The 12,698-nt window shown below is 55.5% G+C and overlaps 1 protein-coding gene across 5 annotated transcripts in view; it reads right to left on the bottom strand.

The window, feature by feature from the left end:
* DNMT3A (DNA methyltransferase 3 alpha) overlaps positions 1-12,698 on the bottom strand; it is a 103,914-nt gene that overhangs the window by 70,737 nt on the left and 20,479 nt on the right. For all 5 annotated transcript variants that reach the window (XR_008200101.1, XR_008200102.1, XM_052647646.1 and 2 more), the window contains exon 2: positions 7,109-7,363. Coding sequence is in view for 3 of the 5 variants with exons in the window: in XM_052647646.1 (XP_052503606.1) it covers positions 7,109-7,171 (63 nt within the window). In the remaining 2 variants the exon portion in view is untranslated. The remainder of the gene's footprint in view (positions 1-7,108; positions 7,364-12,698) is intronic.

The raw sequence follows: 12,698 nt of genomic DNA, 5'->3' as shown, positions 1-12,698 counted from the left end.
GTGTGACATGAGCAGGCAGGAAAGCCAAGGTAAAGGTATGTGCTGGCATTCACACATCCACACATCCACACACACTTATCTCAGGGGCCTCATGCCTAGACAGGGACCCCTCCTGCTAAGAGAGAGCATATTCCACGAGGCCCTCGCCTAGAGATAGCCAGCCAGACACACGTGCTCCTTTTGGAACGCACACCGGATAATACCAACCCGGCATCCACTGAGCAGATGTCTCAAGTTGGTGTTTGAGTTGAGGGGATGAACTTGCCGGATCTAGCCAGCCACTTGCCCGGGCCCCCCTGGGACAAGAAGCATGTACCAGCCTTTGCCAGCTGGCTGGCCGGCCTCCCAAGACCTGTCTGTGGTCGTGGAATTCAGTGAAACGAATTGGCTTCTCTGGCAGGCAGAGTCCGTTCTGGGCACCTGAGTCCCCAGCCTGCAGAGCTACGGGCACAGGACCCCCACCCCCACCCCCGGGCCACCCCACACACGCTCATGCACACGCACACACCCAGCAGGCCCAGGCCAGGCCACGGAGAGGTGGCCTCAGGGCGAGCTTCAGGAGGCCGGACGGGAGGGCAGAGACAGCGGACACTACTGTGGGTGCTCACACTTCCACACAGTCCTCCTGGGCCCCCTCCTCCATGCTCTCAGTCACCTCCCAGAGCTCAGCAGTCCCCTGTTCCAGCTATCCAACAATATTCAACAAGCATTCACCGACTGCTCGGTGGGCTTCGTGTAATAATTATTGATGAAGGTCTTCCATGGCTCCCAAAAGGCTCCGGTCCTGGGCGGGCAGCGGCCGTGTCCTGTGCGCCCCTCCCACCCTCAGAGCTCCTGGGCACTTGCACACCATGGCTTCTCCCAGGTCCTTCACACCCCGTGCGCCATGCTGGGGCCTCACTGCCTTCCAGAAGAGAAACTCCTCCAATATACACCCAGCCCACTGCAGCCTGGCCATGCCCACCCTTGCAGTCCTAGGGCTGCCATGAGGCCAGGCCTGTGGATGAGCTCAGAAACATTTATTGTGCACCTACTGTGTACTGGATATAAAGATAAGCAAATAGGGAACTCAGTTCAGAGCGGGAGACACCACCTAAACAGATAAGGGCCTGCGCTGTGCTGAAGGCTGGATGGAGCACGGCCACTCGGCTAGCTGCCACCCCTGCGGCCCCCAAGCACCTCTGCCCTCACCCCTTCAGCAGCCCACCCAGGTTCTGCACAGCCCACCATCTCATCCCTGCCCCACCAGCCACCCTCACTTCGTGGACAGAAAGAATCCAGGTAAAACCACTCTGCCGCCATGTGACCTTTACCAAATTTCTCAGCCTCTCTCAGCCTCAACTTCTCACCTGTAAAAATGGGGATAATGACAGTGGGCACCTCCAGCTACCGTGAGGATTAACTGAGGAAATTGCCAGGCACAGGTAATTCCTCTAGACTCTGCCTTTCCATGCTGTGCATGTGCTAAGTGGGGTGATTATAAGTGAGAGCCCTCGTTGCTCTGTGGCCCTCCGTAAGGGCAGCTGCAGGCCAGGTCCAGTCCTTGTGCCCAGCCCAGGTGCCAGAAAGGAAGGGCATCACCCCACTTTACACTCTCCCTGGGACACACCCTCCTGCTCAGCTCCCTGCCGGCCCTCTTCACTCCACAGAACTGAGCTCGGCTTCCCCACCCATGGCCCCTCATGGAGCCTCCAAAGATAGCAGAGCCACTGCCATTGGATTTGCGTTCATCCCACAACTTCCCTCAGTTTTGCTTCTGCTCAGTGGGTGACAGAAGGGGCCAGGGGCGCTCAGGGTGCTTAAACCCACACCACTCACAGCCTCATCTGTACCATCCCCATTCCTCTCCCAGGCCCTCAGTCCTCAGGGCTACAGTAGATCTTGGGCACCAAAGTGCAGATAGGGCAGTAGGCAGAGAGACAGGCAAATGGGGAGAAAGGTAAGAAGGTAGATAGACAGACAGCTAGTTAACTATACAAAATAAATGATAAAAGACTCAATCTGTGCCAGGGCCCTGTGTTAACCACTCACACACACTGTCTCCTGGAAACCTCACATTTCAATGCTCAGCAGTCATGTAGGTGAGTCCACATTGAAACACAGGCCTGTCTCCAGAGTCCAGCTGATCCCTGCTCAAGACTGAACTGACTGCAAATTTAAATGCGACAAGTTGTAGCAGCTAACTTCGAGAAGTTGAGAGAGCCTGAACCCTACAATGGAGGTCCCGGTCAGTTCTGGGGCAGCTAGGGGCAGGGAGGGCACTATTTACATCACTCCATGCCTGAGCATCTAATCAACTCCACTGAGCTAAAAATGGACATTTTTTATTATCCGTGGACTGTTATTATTAGCTGTGTTCCTGAAGAGATAAGGGTATTTCTGCCTTTTCTGGAACTGTTTAAATGTGTAAGAGGGAAGGCTATTTCGGCTACCCCTATGGCGACAATTATAAAGCAAAGAGCCGGCCCTGAGTGACCATGTGCAATTTAAGTGCACTAAAGGGAAGGCATGCCTGGGGGCGGGCACCAGACCTGTGGACCAGCAAGAACAGCTGAGCCTGGAGTCAGGGGAACCCCACCCAAGGATGCGCTTGAAGCTCACAAGCCAGAGTTCAGGAAGTCAGTGCTTGCCAGGCCTCTGGGTTGGACTTAGGTGAGGAGGGAGAAGCCCCCTTCATGGCGCTGGCCATATGTGTGTATATATACACATGTATGTAAACACACACATACACGCATACACAGGCACACCTGCCGTGCTCCCCAGCACAAACACATATCTCCCCAGCACCACCACTGGCGCTTCTCCTAGCCAGCAGGAGAGGGCAAACTGTCCAAGGAGGAGCCTCCCTTCTCCGAGGGCAGGCATGGCTTACCCATCCTTGTATCTTCCTATCCCCTTCCCTTTGCTAGATCCTCCAGGGAGGTCTATTCAGTTCACCCAACAGACTCGGGGAGCCCTACTATGTGCCAGGTACTGGGAAAAAACCTAAGTTTGAAGAGAAAGAAAAGAGGGAAGGCAGAAGGGAAAGAAGCAACATGTATACAGCAGTGTCTTAACACAGAAGAGCATGTATTGGGTGCATATGTGTGTGTGTGTGTGTGCATGCACATGTGCGCACATGTACCCAGTCGTGCATACTAGCCTGCACACATGAGCTCCTGCTAGGGGTGAGTACCCCCAACATCCACCCTAGGGCAAGAGCACGGCTACGCAGAGAAAAGTGTTCTCTGACCATCCCAACTTTTAGTCTAAATAAACATTCTTTAACTTGCAGCAGAAGAAACGTTGCTAGGACCACGGAATATCACAGCATGGAGGCAACATCCACTCTGTTCCCCCTTCACATGGGTTGCAGCCTGAAAGGCTCAGAAGCCTGGGTTATAATCCCAGCACCACCATTTGCTAGCTCTGTGGCCTTAGACAAGTGACCTGACCTCTCTGAGCATCAGTTTAGTCTTTAATAAGACAGTGTTGGAAATAACAGAGCCTATCTTGGGGAACAGTTGTAAGAAGGCAAGCGCAGAGCTTAAGAGAGCACCTGGCAGACAGTCAGCACTCAATGCATCTGTTAGGTTTCTGAGGCCAGAGGAGAAGGGGAGCAGGAAGATGAGGGGCCCAGCTTGGGGCCTGGACTCCTCGTGAGACACCGATTCACATTTGAGGATCCGAGGAGGCCCTTCCAGCCCCGAGGCTTGGAACACTCTTGGTCCCCTGCCCTGTTTCTCTGCCCCACCTTTCCCCTCCAAGCGGGACCTAGAACCCCATCTCCATGATTCCCTCTGAGCCAGGACCCAGGTTCCTGGCCTTCCTGCAGTTCACCTCCCCCTCCCTTCTCTGTGGCCACATTTACCCAGCTGACCCTTCCTGGCCAGAGTCCCAGAGCTCAGCACCCCTTCCAAGCCTGCCTCCTCCCAGTCTCCCCAAGCAGCCCCGTCCCTGCCCAGCACATGGATGGTAAGGTGAGGAAGGCTGCAGGGAGAAGGGACGCTGGGCAGGAGCCAGAAGGACACCAAATAACGCAGACCTCTCTGCTCTCTCAGCCTACCGCCCCCAGCGCTGCGCCCTGACTGCTTGATCCGGGCTCTGGGATTGCTCTCCAGTGAAGGAGTCTCATCCACTCTCATTTTCCTCTCTGTCCTATCCATAAGGTATTTTCTGAGCATCTGCTCTGAGCTAGTCAGGCCTTGAGGATCCACCCCAATGACAGTATTGGGGTCCTGCCCTCCAGGGGCAGTGGCAGGGCTGGATATGATCTACACCGGTACTTCTCAAGTCCCCTAAAGGGCTGGTTAAAACAAGGATTGCTGGGTTCTCCCCAGAGCTTCTGATTCAGCAGGTCTGGGGTGGGGCCTGAATATCTGCATATCTAACGCTTCCAGGTATTGCTGGTATTGCTGGTTTATAGACCACAGTTTGAGAACTGCTGATTCTCTCTGTAATTCAAGGAGGACTGAAGCCAGGGCTTTGATCAGAAAGGAGGAGAGAAGCTTAGGGAAAGGGCACACCAGGCAGAGGAAGCAGCATAAACAAAGGCCTGGTAGCTCCAGGAAGCACTGGAGTGAAAGGTGCAGGGAGGTATGGCCGGTGGGGAGGGAGGGGGAGGTGGGAAGGGCACGTGGGGCCGGCGGCGAAGGGGCCAGTGGGCAGCCACACCCCTGCCCTCTGGCTCACCAAACAGCTCCTTTGTGCCAGGCGCCCCTGGAAACTCTGCCAGGTTCCTTGGGCTCTGGCCCAAACCCATCTTCCCCTCTGCAGCCACGCGGCACCCCTGCCCCAGGCCTGGCTTTCACGGGCTGCCGTGAGTGGCTGTCAGCATCTCTGCCCGCCCTCCCAGGGCGGCTCCTAGAGCCAGGAGAGCCAGCCTTGAGGTGCCAGGGAGATGTGCCAGGTGAGCCAGCATGCACACCGGGGAGGAGCGCCCGCCATGCCCCAGCCCCTGTCTATCAGCTCCTTCTATCAGCACCAGGCGCTTGGGCCTGTGTGTGTGTTTGTTGCCTCTTGAGCCAGAGCAGTTACTATGGGTAGATAATAATAGCAATCGTAATCCCTCATAATTGGACCAGACTTTGCTGTTTGCAGGGCACTCCATGCCTGTGACCTCATCTGACTTCCACTACCACCCTATAAAACAGGCACAGTAAGAGTTACTATCCCCATTTTACAGCTGAGCAAATGCAAGCCCAGAGGGCCTGAAAGTCCCATCTCCAGGAAATGACATCCACAGGCCTGGGGCCCAGGACTTGGGACTCTCTGGCCAGTGCTTTTTCTCTGTCCTGAACTGTCATGATAGCGAGCCCATCTGCTGCTCTCCCTGGGGGCTCTGCTGCCCGGGGAAGCCCTGGCCAGTAACGGGAGGAATGTGGCCTGTCTGCCCCGTCTCCTTCATCTGTCGGAAGCAGCTGACCACCGACTGCAGGTGCATGGACACAGAGCAGTGTCAGCACCAGCCAGGACACCGGGCGAGGGGAGGGCGTCAGGGTCAATGGAGGAGCAAAGCCAAGCCCAAGGAGGGAAGGGAATTAGTCATGGCCACAGCTGCGGATCAAGAGCACAGGTGGCCGCAGGTGGCTTTGGCTCTTTGACGGAAGGGTGTGGGTCTGCTATGGTCTGAGTCCTGGCTGGGAGGAGCCCAGAAAGCCCATGGGATCAGAAAGAAAGGGACTGACCTGCAGCCCCTAGGCGCCCCAGCAGGTGGGCTGCAGCATGCATTTTGTCCCCAGCTTGGAGGCATACACGGCCCCTCATCCTAAGGCACTCTACTGGAGTCTGGGCTGGGAAGGCAGGTTTCTGGGCTTCATGCATGCACATGTGTGTGTGTGTGTCCATACCAGGACCCACACAGGTGGGGCAGAAGACTGGGCTCTCATCCGGACTCACCACTGATTAGCTGGGCCCAGCTTCCTCGTCTATAAACCAGGACCATCTGTCCTTGCCCCATTTGTTTCAAGGGCTGTCCTCAAGGACCAAATGGATGGAAATTACCCAGAAAACAGAAACTGGCTCTAAGAATGAGCAAGCCTCAGAAGGAGCCAAGCACACACGGTGGGAAGAGTAGGCAGGGAGCAGGTCTCGGAACTGCAGCTGATCGCGGTCCCCAGAGCTGCCGCTCCTCAGAGGGCTCAGGGGCCCCATGCCTGGTGTCAGGTGTCCCCCTGGTTCCAGAAAGACCAACTGTGCCCCATGAGCACACCCTGCTACTCCCAGCTACCACCTAGCACCACCACCCCTCACTCCCGCTTAGGAAAAGGACAGCAGGCAGAGGACACTGCGGGGACCAGCCCGGGCCTGCCAGCTGGGACGCCCCAGGAAGGCCGTGGCTGGCACGGCTTCCCTGCCAGGGTGGAGGCGGGGCCTGCCATCCCTGGGGATTCTAGTGGCTCTGCCGACAGGTGGACATGGCTTGGTGAGGTCCTCAGCTAGCCAGTCAGGACCCAGCCGGGACTCCCACTAGTCTGCAGGGATCTCTTCTAACTGGCTTGGGCCCATCCTAGAGTTCAGCAGAAGGGCAAACAGGTCACTCCTCTTGGGGCCCTAAAAACAAGGACGTCACTGGCTCTAGGGCCAGAAGTGACGCCTACTCAGAGCCAGGGTGGGGTGGGGGCGGGAAACCAGTGTCTCCACCGTGGCTGGTGCCACCCTGAGCTCACCGCACCCCAGGCCCCGCGGTGAGCCGGCTGTGTGTGAGGCAGGGGGAGTCCTCACCAGGCCTCCCATCTACAGAGCTCTTTGAACTTGTCTTTGGCCTCCCCAAAGCTACTAACCCCTCGGGCAAACAGAGGCCACTAAACCAGGTAAAATGACTAAGGACACACAGCTAATTAACAGGCCGATTCAAAAAGGAAGCCAGGTTTGGGGCCCCTGCCAGCCCAACCCCTAACAATCACACAGACCTGGGGTCTGAAGTTCAGCTCAAACACCGAGGAGGGGTGGGGGTAGGGGCTTAGAGACCAGCTCCTGGAGCCTGACCTCCAGTATTTAACCTCTTCATGCCTCAGTTTGCTAATCACAAAAGGAGGAGGCTCCTTCCTCCCTACAGCCCCATATGGAGATAAGCAATGCGGTCCAGCGCCCAGCACTAACCCCCATCCCCGTACAGCCAGCTGCTCACCTTGCGCTCCTCCTCCCGCTCCAGAGCGGAGCCGCTGGTGTCCCCGGGGCCGCTGGCGGGCATTGCGGGCAGCTGGGCGGTGGGAGGCAGGCTGGGGCTGCACGGGGCTGGGGGGCTGCTGGGCTTTGGGGAAGGAATTATCGTGGTCTTGGTAAGCAAGAGTTACAACTTAGACATAGATCCAGGTGCGGAGCGGAAACCCTGGGGAACCGCGGCCTCAGGCTGCCGGTGGGGTTGGGCTTCCAGTGACTCCACCTGTGGAAAAAGAAAAGAGAAGAGGGGTCAGCAGGGCAGGCACTCCCCCCAACCCAGGCCCTCCCACCTGACCCCTAGTCCCTCCCGGAGCCAGCCCCTCAGCTTCAGGGCACCCCCCACCCCCCAGCCTGTGAGGCCTGCCCCTCCAACCTGACTCTTCTTCACGGGTGCTGGCTGGACCCGGCACCCTAGGGGCCAGGGTAAATCGAGGCAGCCAAGTTGGCAGCAGGGCCCTGCCTGGCTTTCCTCGGGGGGCCCACCACCTGCCTGCGAGGCGGCAATGGGACGACAGTCTCCCCCAGGGCCTCCGCACGGCTGTGGCACAGTGGGGCTCACAGCTGCCTCCCGCCTCCTCCCGTGTCTTCATTCACGTCTGTTCTTTCCTTTGAAAGCTTCCCGCAGCCTCCCTCCCACCCCTAACCACCCCCCTGGGAAATCCCAGAGGTCCCCAGCCTGGCTACATTTTCCTCTGATCTGTCCTCCCCGCACCCCCACCCCCACACCGCTCCCCCCACGTGGAGGAAGTGAGCGGCAGTCACAGGATGTAGTGAAATGAAAGTCACCTCACTTCAGGACGGGCGCCTGGGCCCAGAGAAAGCTGAGGTTGAACTCGGGGGCTGCGGCCGGGCTGAAGGCCTAGGTCTGCAGAGCTGTCCTGGGGACGCCCTGTGGGCGGGAGAGGCTGTGGCTGCAGCCCCGCCGAGGGAGGAGGCCAGGCCGCTCTGCCCCTCCACCCCATGGACTGGCCCCATCTGCCCTCAGAAACTGGTGGGCTCCAAGGGGCCCTGCGAAGGCACACGGCTGAATTTTAGGGGCTTTTCAGTCTCCCTGCTTCAGGTGTGGGCCTCAAGCCAGCGAACTAACAAAGCCTGGGCCCCACCCCCACCACAGGCCTCAGCTGGGGGTGGGGGTGCTGTGGCTTCACCATCCCCTCTTCACTCGGAGGAGACACTGAGTTCTCCTGGGCCAAGCCCCTGCCTCCAGTGCGCCAGCCAGGACGGGGAGGGGACTGGCAGGAGGAGGAAAGTGGGAGGCAGGCTGGATCGAGGCCCACCCACACCCTTCCCCTTCCAGTTCCCGGTTCTGCTTCCCCCACTCCCCCTCCCTCCAGGGCTTCTTCTCCCATCCCCCTCCAGCCAGGGCTCCCTGGAAAACCAGGAACCGGAGAAAGCGCAGGCTTGGGTCTCCCACGGGTGCAGCCCCTCCCCAGGGATGGGCGTTGGGGGCCGGGTGGTGTGGAGCGGAAGCTGGCACTAAGAGGGTCCTCCTTAGGGCTAGGACAGTAGGGGCCTCCGTAAGTTAGAGCCTGGACGGGCTGAAGATGCTCCCACCCCCCCACCCCCACCCAAGGGGAGCCCTAAGGAAGCCGCAGGTGGTCCACAGACACCTGAGCTGAAGAATGTGTGTGTGTGCCGTTAGCTGCTGGCACAGTGGGTGCAGAAGCAAGAGCAGGTCCAGGTGTCCCATGCTGTGCGAAGCCCAGAATGGGCCCTCCTCTTCGGGCAGCCACGAGTATTATTACCATCTCCATGAGTGGTTACTACCGTCTACAGGAAGATCACTACCGTCTACTGTAGAATCTAAGGTTGCAGAAGGCTAGGGCTTATCTGAGCTCCAGAGTCAGAGCAGAGGCTTGAACCCAGATCACCAACTCCAGAGCTCTCAGGGCATCTCTATAAAGCTCCATCCCCCCAGCTCATACCAACCCTCAGAGACAACCCCAGGAACCCATCAGACACCGGTCCGACCCAGAACTCCACAGGGCTTCCACCCATCATTAGCCAGCAAGTCCCCCTCAAACCCACTCCTTGTTTGTTAGCACAAACATCCCCCAGTCACCCATCATAATCAAAAGCTTCAAAAAGGAGGTGGAAGCCGAGAGAGGCAGAGTCTGGTTGGGAAGAACACTGATCCTAGAGTTAGCAGAGGTGGCTCTAATCCTGACTCGGGCTCCTCTTGCCCTTAGTTTCCTCATCTGTAAAAGGGAAGCATTGGGCTGATCTTCAAGAACCAGGTCTTCCAGCCCTGTCCTGCCAAGCTGCTGGAGGCCCCAAGGGCAAAGGGTGGGAGCAGACTGAGGGAGAGGAGGGTCTGGGTGTCTCTGTGAGTCCCGAGGGCCTAGCATGAAGTCCATGCAGAGCTGGGCACCAAGTACATTAGGGACAGAGAACCCTCTCTAGGAAATTTGTTTCAATGCTGCCCTGAGAGCTAGAAATGTCCAGGGGTTTCTGTTAGAAAAAGCACTGGTGACAAGAGGAAGGAAGCAAGAGGGGAAAAGCAGAATATCACAGGGTGTTGACCCTGAGGGCAGACACCCCGGAAAGGAAATGCTCGTCCCCCTCACCCTCCCCTGCTCACCCGCCTGAGCTGCACACTCTGTCCACACAGCAAACACAGCTGACCTGGGTCAGCCTTTTGGCTCCTTTGCATAACTCGATGGAACAGCCTTGTCAGTAAGTGTCCCTCCGAGTCAGCCAGCATCATTGAAAATCACCCAGCACAGGGCCGGGCAGGCCAGGCACTGCAGAGCTCTGGGGCCCAGTGGGGCGGCCAAGGTCCAGGCCTGGACACGGCGCTGCCCGCCTGTCCTTAGAAGCTTCCTTCTTCTCCCAAGCAGCCTTGCTGAGGGGAGGGACCTGCTCCTCAGCCCACGGTCCCAACGCAGCAGCATGTGTCCATCATGACATGACCGCCCTGCTGCTCCTGGCTCCAAAGCACCCTCCTCACCAGTGCCAAGGCTGCACCACCAAACCACCACCACCAGAGACCCTTGCCAAGAACCCTCCCACCAAGATTCGTTGTTGTTGCTTGATCGCTGAGTGGTGTCTGACTCTTTTGGGACCCCGTGGACTGTGGCCTGACAGGCTCCTCTGTCCATGCGATTTCCCAGGCAAGAATCCTAGAGTCGGTTGCTGTTTCCTTCTCCAGGGGATCCTCCCAATCCAGGGATCGAACTGGCATCTCCTGCATTGGCAGGCAGATTCTTTACCACCGAGCCGCCAGGGAAGGCCCACTACCATGATAGGCAGCTTTTATTTTCTCCTTTATACTGCTAAAGTCCACAGTGACCATGAATAATGTTTACAAGAGCTTTTCAACAATTGCTTTGAGGAATCCTACAGGAAAGTATCTTGGTATCACAGCTGACATGGTCACCGTCATCACTGCTCCAGCTACAAAACTGTTACGGAAAAAGATTGGGATTCTGAATACACACACCCAACTGCCCAAATGTGCGATCTGCTAAATCCAATATGGGAGAAAGATTGTTTAAGACACAAATTCACAAGACTGGGCTGAACAGAGAGGAGACACCACCAACAGAATGCGGGGGTCTGGAAAGCAGACTTGTGGCAGGCAAATTTCAGATAGCACATGACAAGTGATTTATGACAGAGTCCTTTAAAGACACTTGGGATGACAGCACCACGGATCATCCGTGGGACCAGGGGCGAAGAGAAGGTATGTGTGAAAAAGATCAAATGAAAGAAGTTAAAATCTAGATACACTTCCACCCTAAAGTCTGAAGGTTTTCTCTCTGGAGAGCACCAGACAGAAGGTCTTTGCATAGAATCGTCCAGCACAGCTGACAGCAAGAATAATAAATCAAAACCAAGGAGATGGCGACTTCCCTGGTGATCCAGTGGCTAAGACTCCCAGTGCAGGGGGCCTGGCTTCTATCCCTGGTCAGGGAATGAGATCCCACAAGCTGCAACTAAGAGTTCACAAGCTACAATTAAAGGTCCTGCATGCAGCAACAAAGATCAAACATCCCATGTGCTGCAACTAAGACCTGGTGCTGTCAAATAAATGCAAAAACACAAACCCAAGCAGATGAAGGGTATTTTCAATGCTGATGTTGAATACCTCAGGCTAGTCGCTCACTGGGTTCCTAGAATACCAGGAGCCAGACCCCTACCTTCTCTTCAGCAGAATCTTATCAGTGCAAGAAGAAAGGTCTAAGAATACAGATACCGGCAACCAGAACCCAGATGGTTTCCAAGTGGCTTGTTTACATCAGCCAACGTGGATCTGCAAATGAACCAGCTTCTAATCTGTACTTCAGTCCCCTGTTATTAATCCTGCAAGGACAACCAAGGACCACTAGCTATCCGAGGGAAGCCTCCTAACTTGGAGTGCTGACACAACCGTGCTCCCTACCCCCCAGGGCCGTCTTTTTAACCAGACAGAACTACAGGTGTGACTAGCTGTTCTTACTCTATGGTCTGGATTCAGGAGCTGAATGGATTTGGATTAAAATGGAGATCTGTCGTGGGCAATATGCTCCAAACAGGGGAGTAAACCGAGCAAGAAGACATGAGCTCCAGAAAACAGGAGTTCCAACCAGAAGGAAGGTGAAGGGAATGCCAAGACCACAGAAAGAAGTCAGTGAAGAGCAGCTACACTGTGCCGTATGTTCTGAGAGCAGATAACTCAAAAAATGGAACTGAAACATAATACTTGCTGTGACTGCCCTTGTGGAAAGCCATACAGATAGCTATTAGCAGGTGCGACAGGTATGGGCAAAAGGTATAAAGAAAATAAAGCTCATAAAGAGGCAAGGTAAGTAGTCACTTCAGGAGGAAAAAAGGAAACTATGGTAGTACAGTATAAAGCTCAGCTGTGAATAGTTGTATTAGTTGATTTAACAAGTGTGTGTGTGTGTGTACATAAAACATACAAATGAGTGCATGTTTGCATGTATGCATGTGGATGTATACATATTATATGGTGTATTAATTTCCTATTGCTCTTGTTGCAAATTACCAGAAAGTTAATGGCTTAAAAAAACACAAATTTGTTTCCTGAAGTTCTGGAAGTCAGAAGTCTAAACAAAGTCCAAAATGGTTCTTGTCACTGGGCTGAAATCAAGGTGCTGGCAGGCAGTATTCTTTCCTGGAGGCCCTGGGGAGAATCCATTTTCTTGACTTTTTCAGCTTTGGGAGGCAGCTCACATTCCTTGGGTTCTGGCCCCCTTCCATCCTCAAAGTCAGTCATCGCTGGTCTTTCTCCCATCGCACTACTCTGACCTGCCTGCCTCTGCCTCTCATGTTCAAAGACCCTGATGGTGACACTGGGACCACCAAGGTGATCCAGGATGAATCTCCCCAGCTCAAGATCCTTTGCTTAATCACTTCTGCAAAGGCTCTTTTGCCACACGAGGTGACACGTGTACACGAGGTTCAGATGTGGATGTGGCCACGTCCTAATCCCCTGAATTTTTGTGGAGCCATTACCTGCCAGCTACACACATACATATATTATTTTATGCATAAGACATTTTTGGTAGAACACTGGTAAGGTACTATTAATCATATGCCTACCATGAGAGCTG

Source organism: Budorcas taxicolor, chromosome 11 (genome assembly GCF_023091745.1).
Source record: "Budorcas taxicolor isolate Tak-1 chromosome 11, Takin1.1, whole genome shotgun sequence".
Classification (NCBI taxonomy): Eukaryota; Metazoa; Chordata; class Mammalia; order Artiodactyla; family Bovidae; genus Budorcas; species Budorcas taxicolor.
Note: the sequence above shows the minus strand (reverse complement) of the source record. Positions and strands in the feature narration are given on the sequence as shown.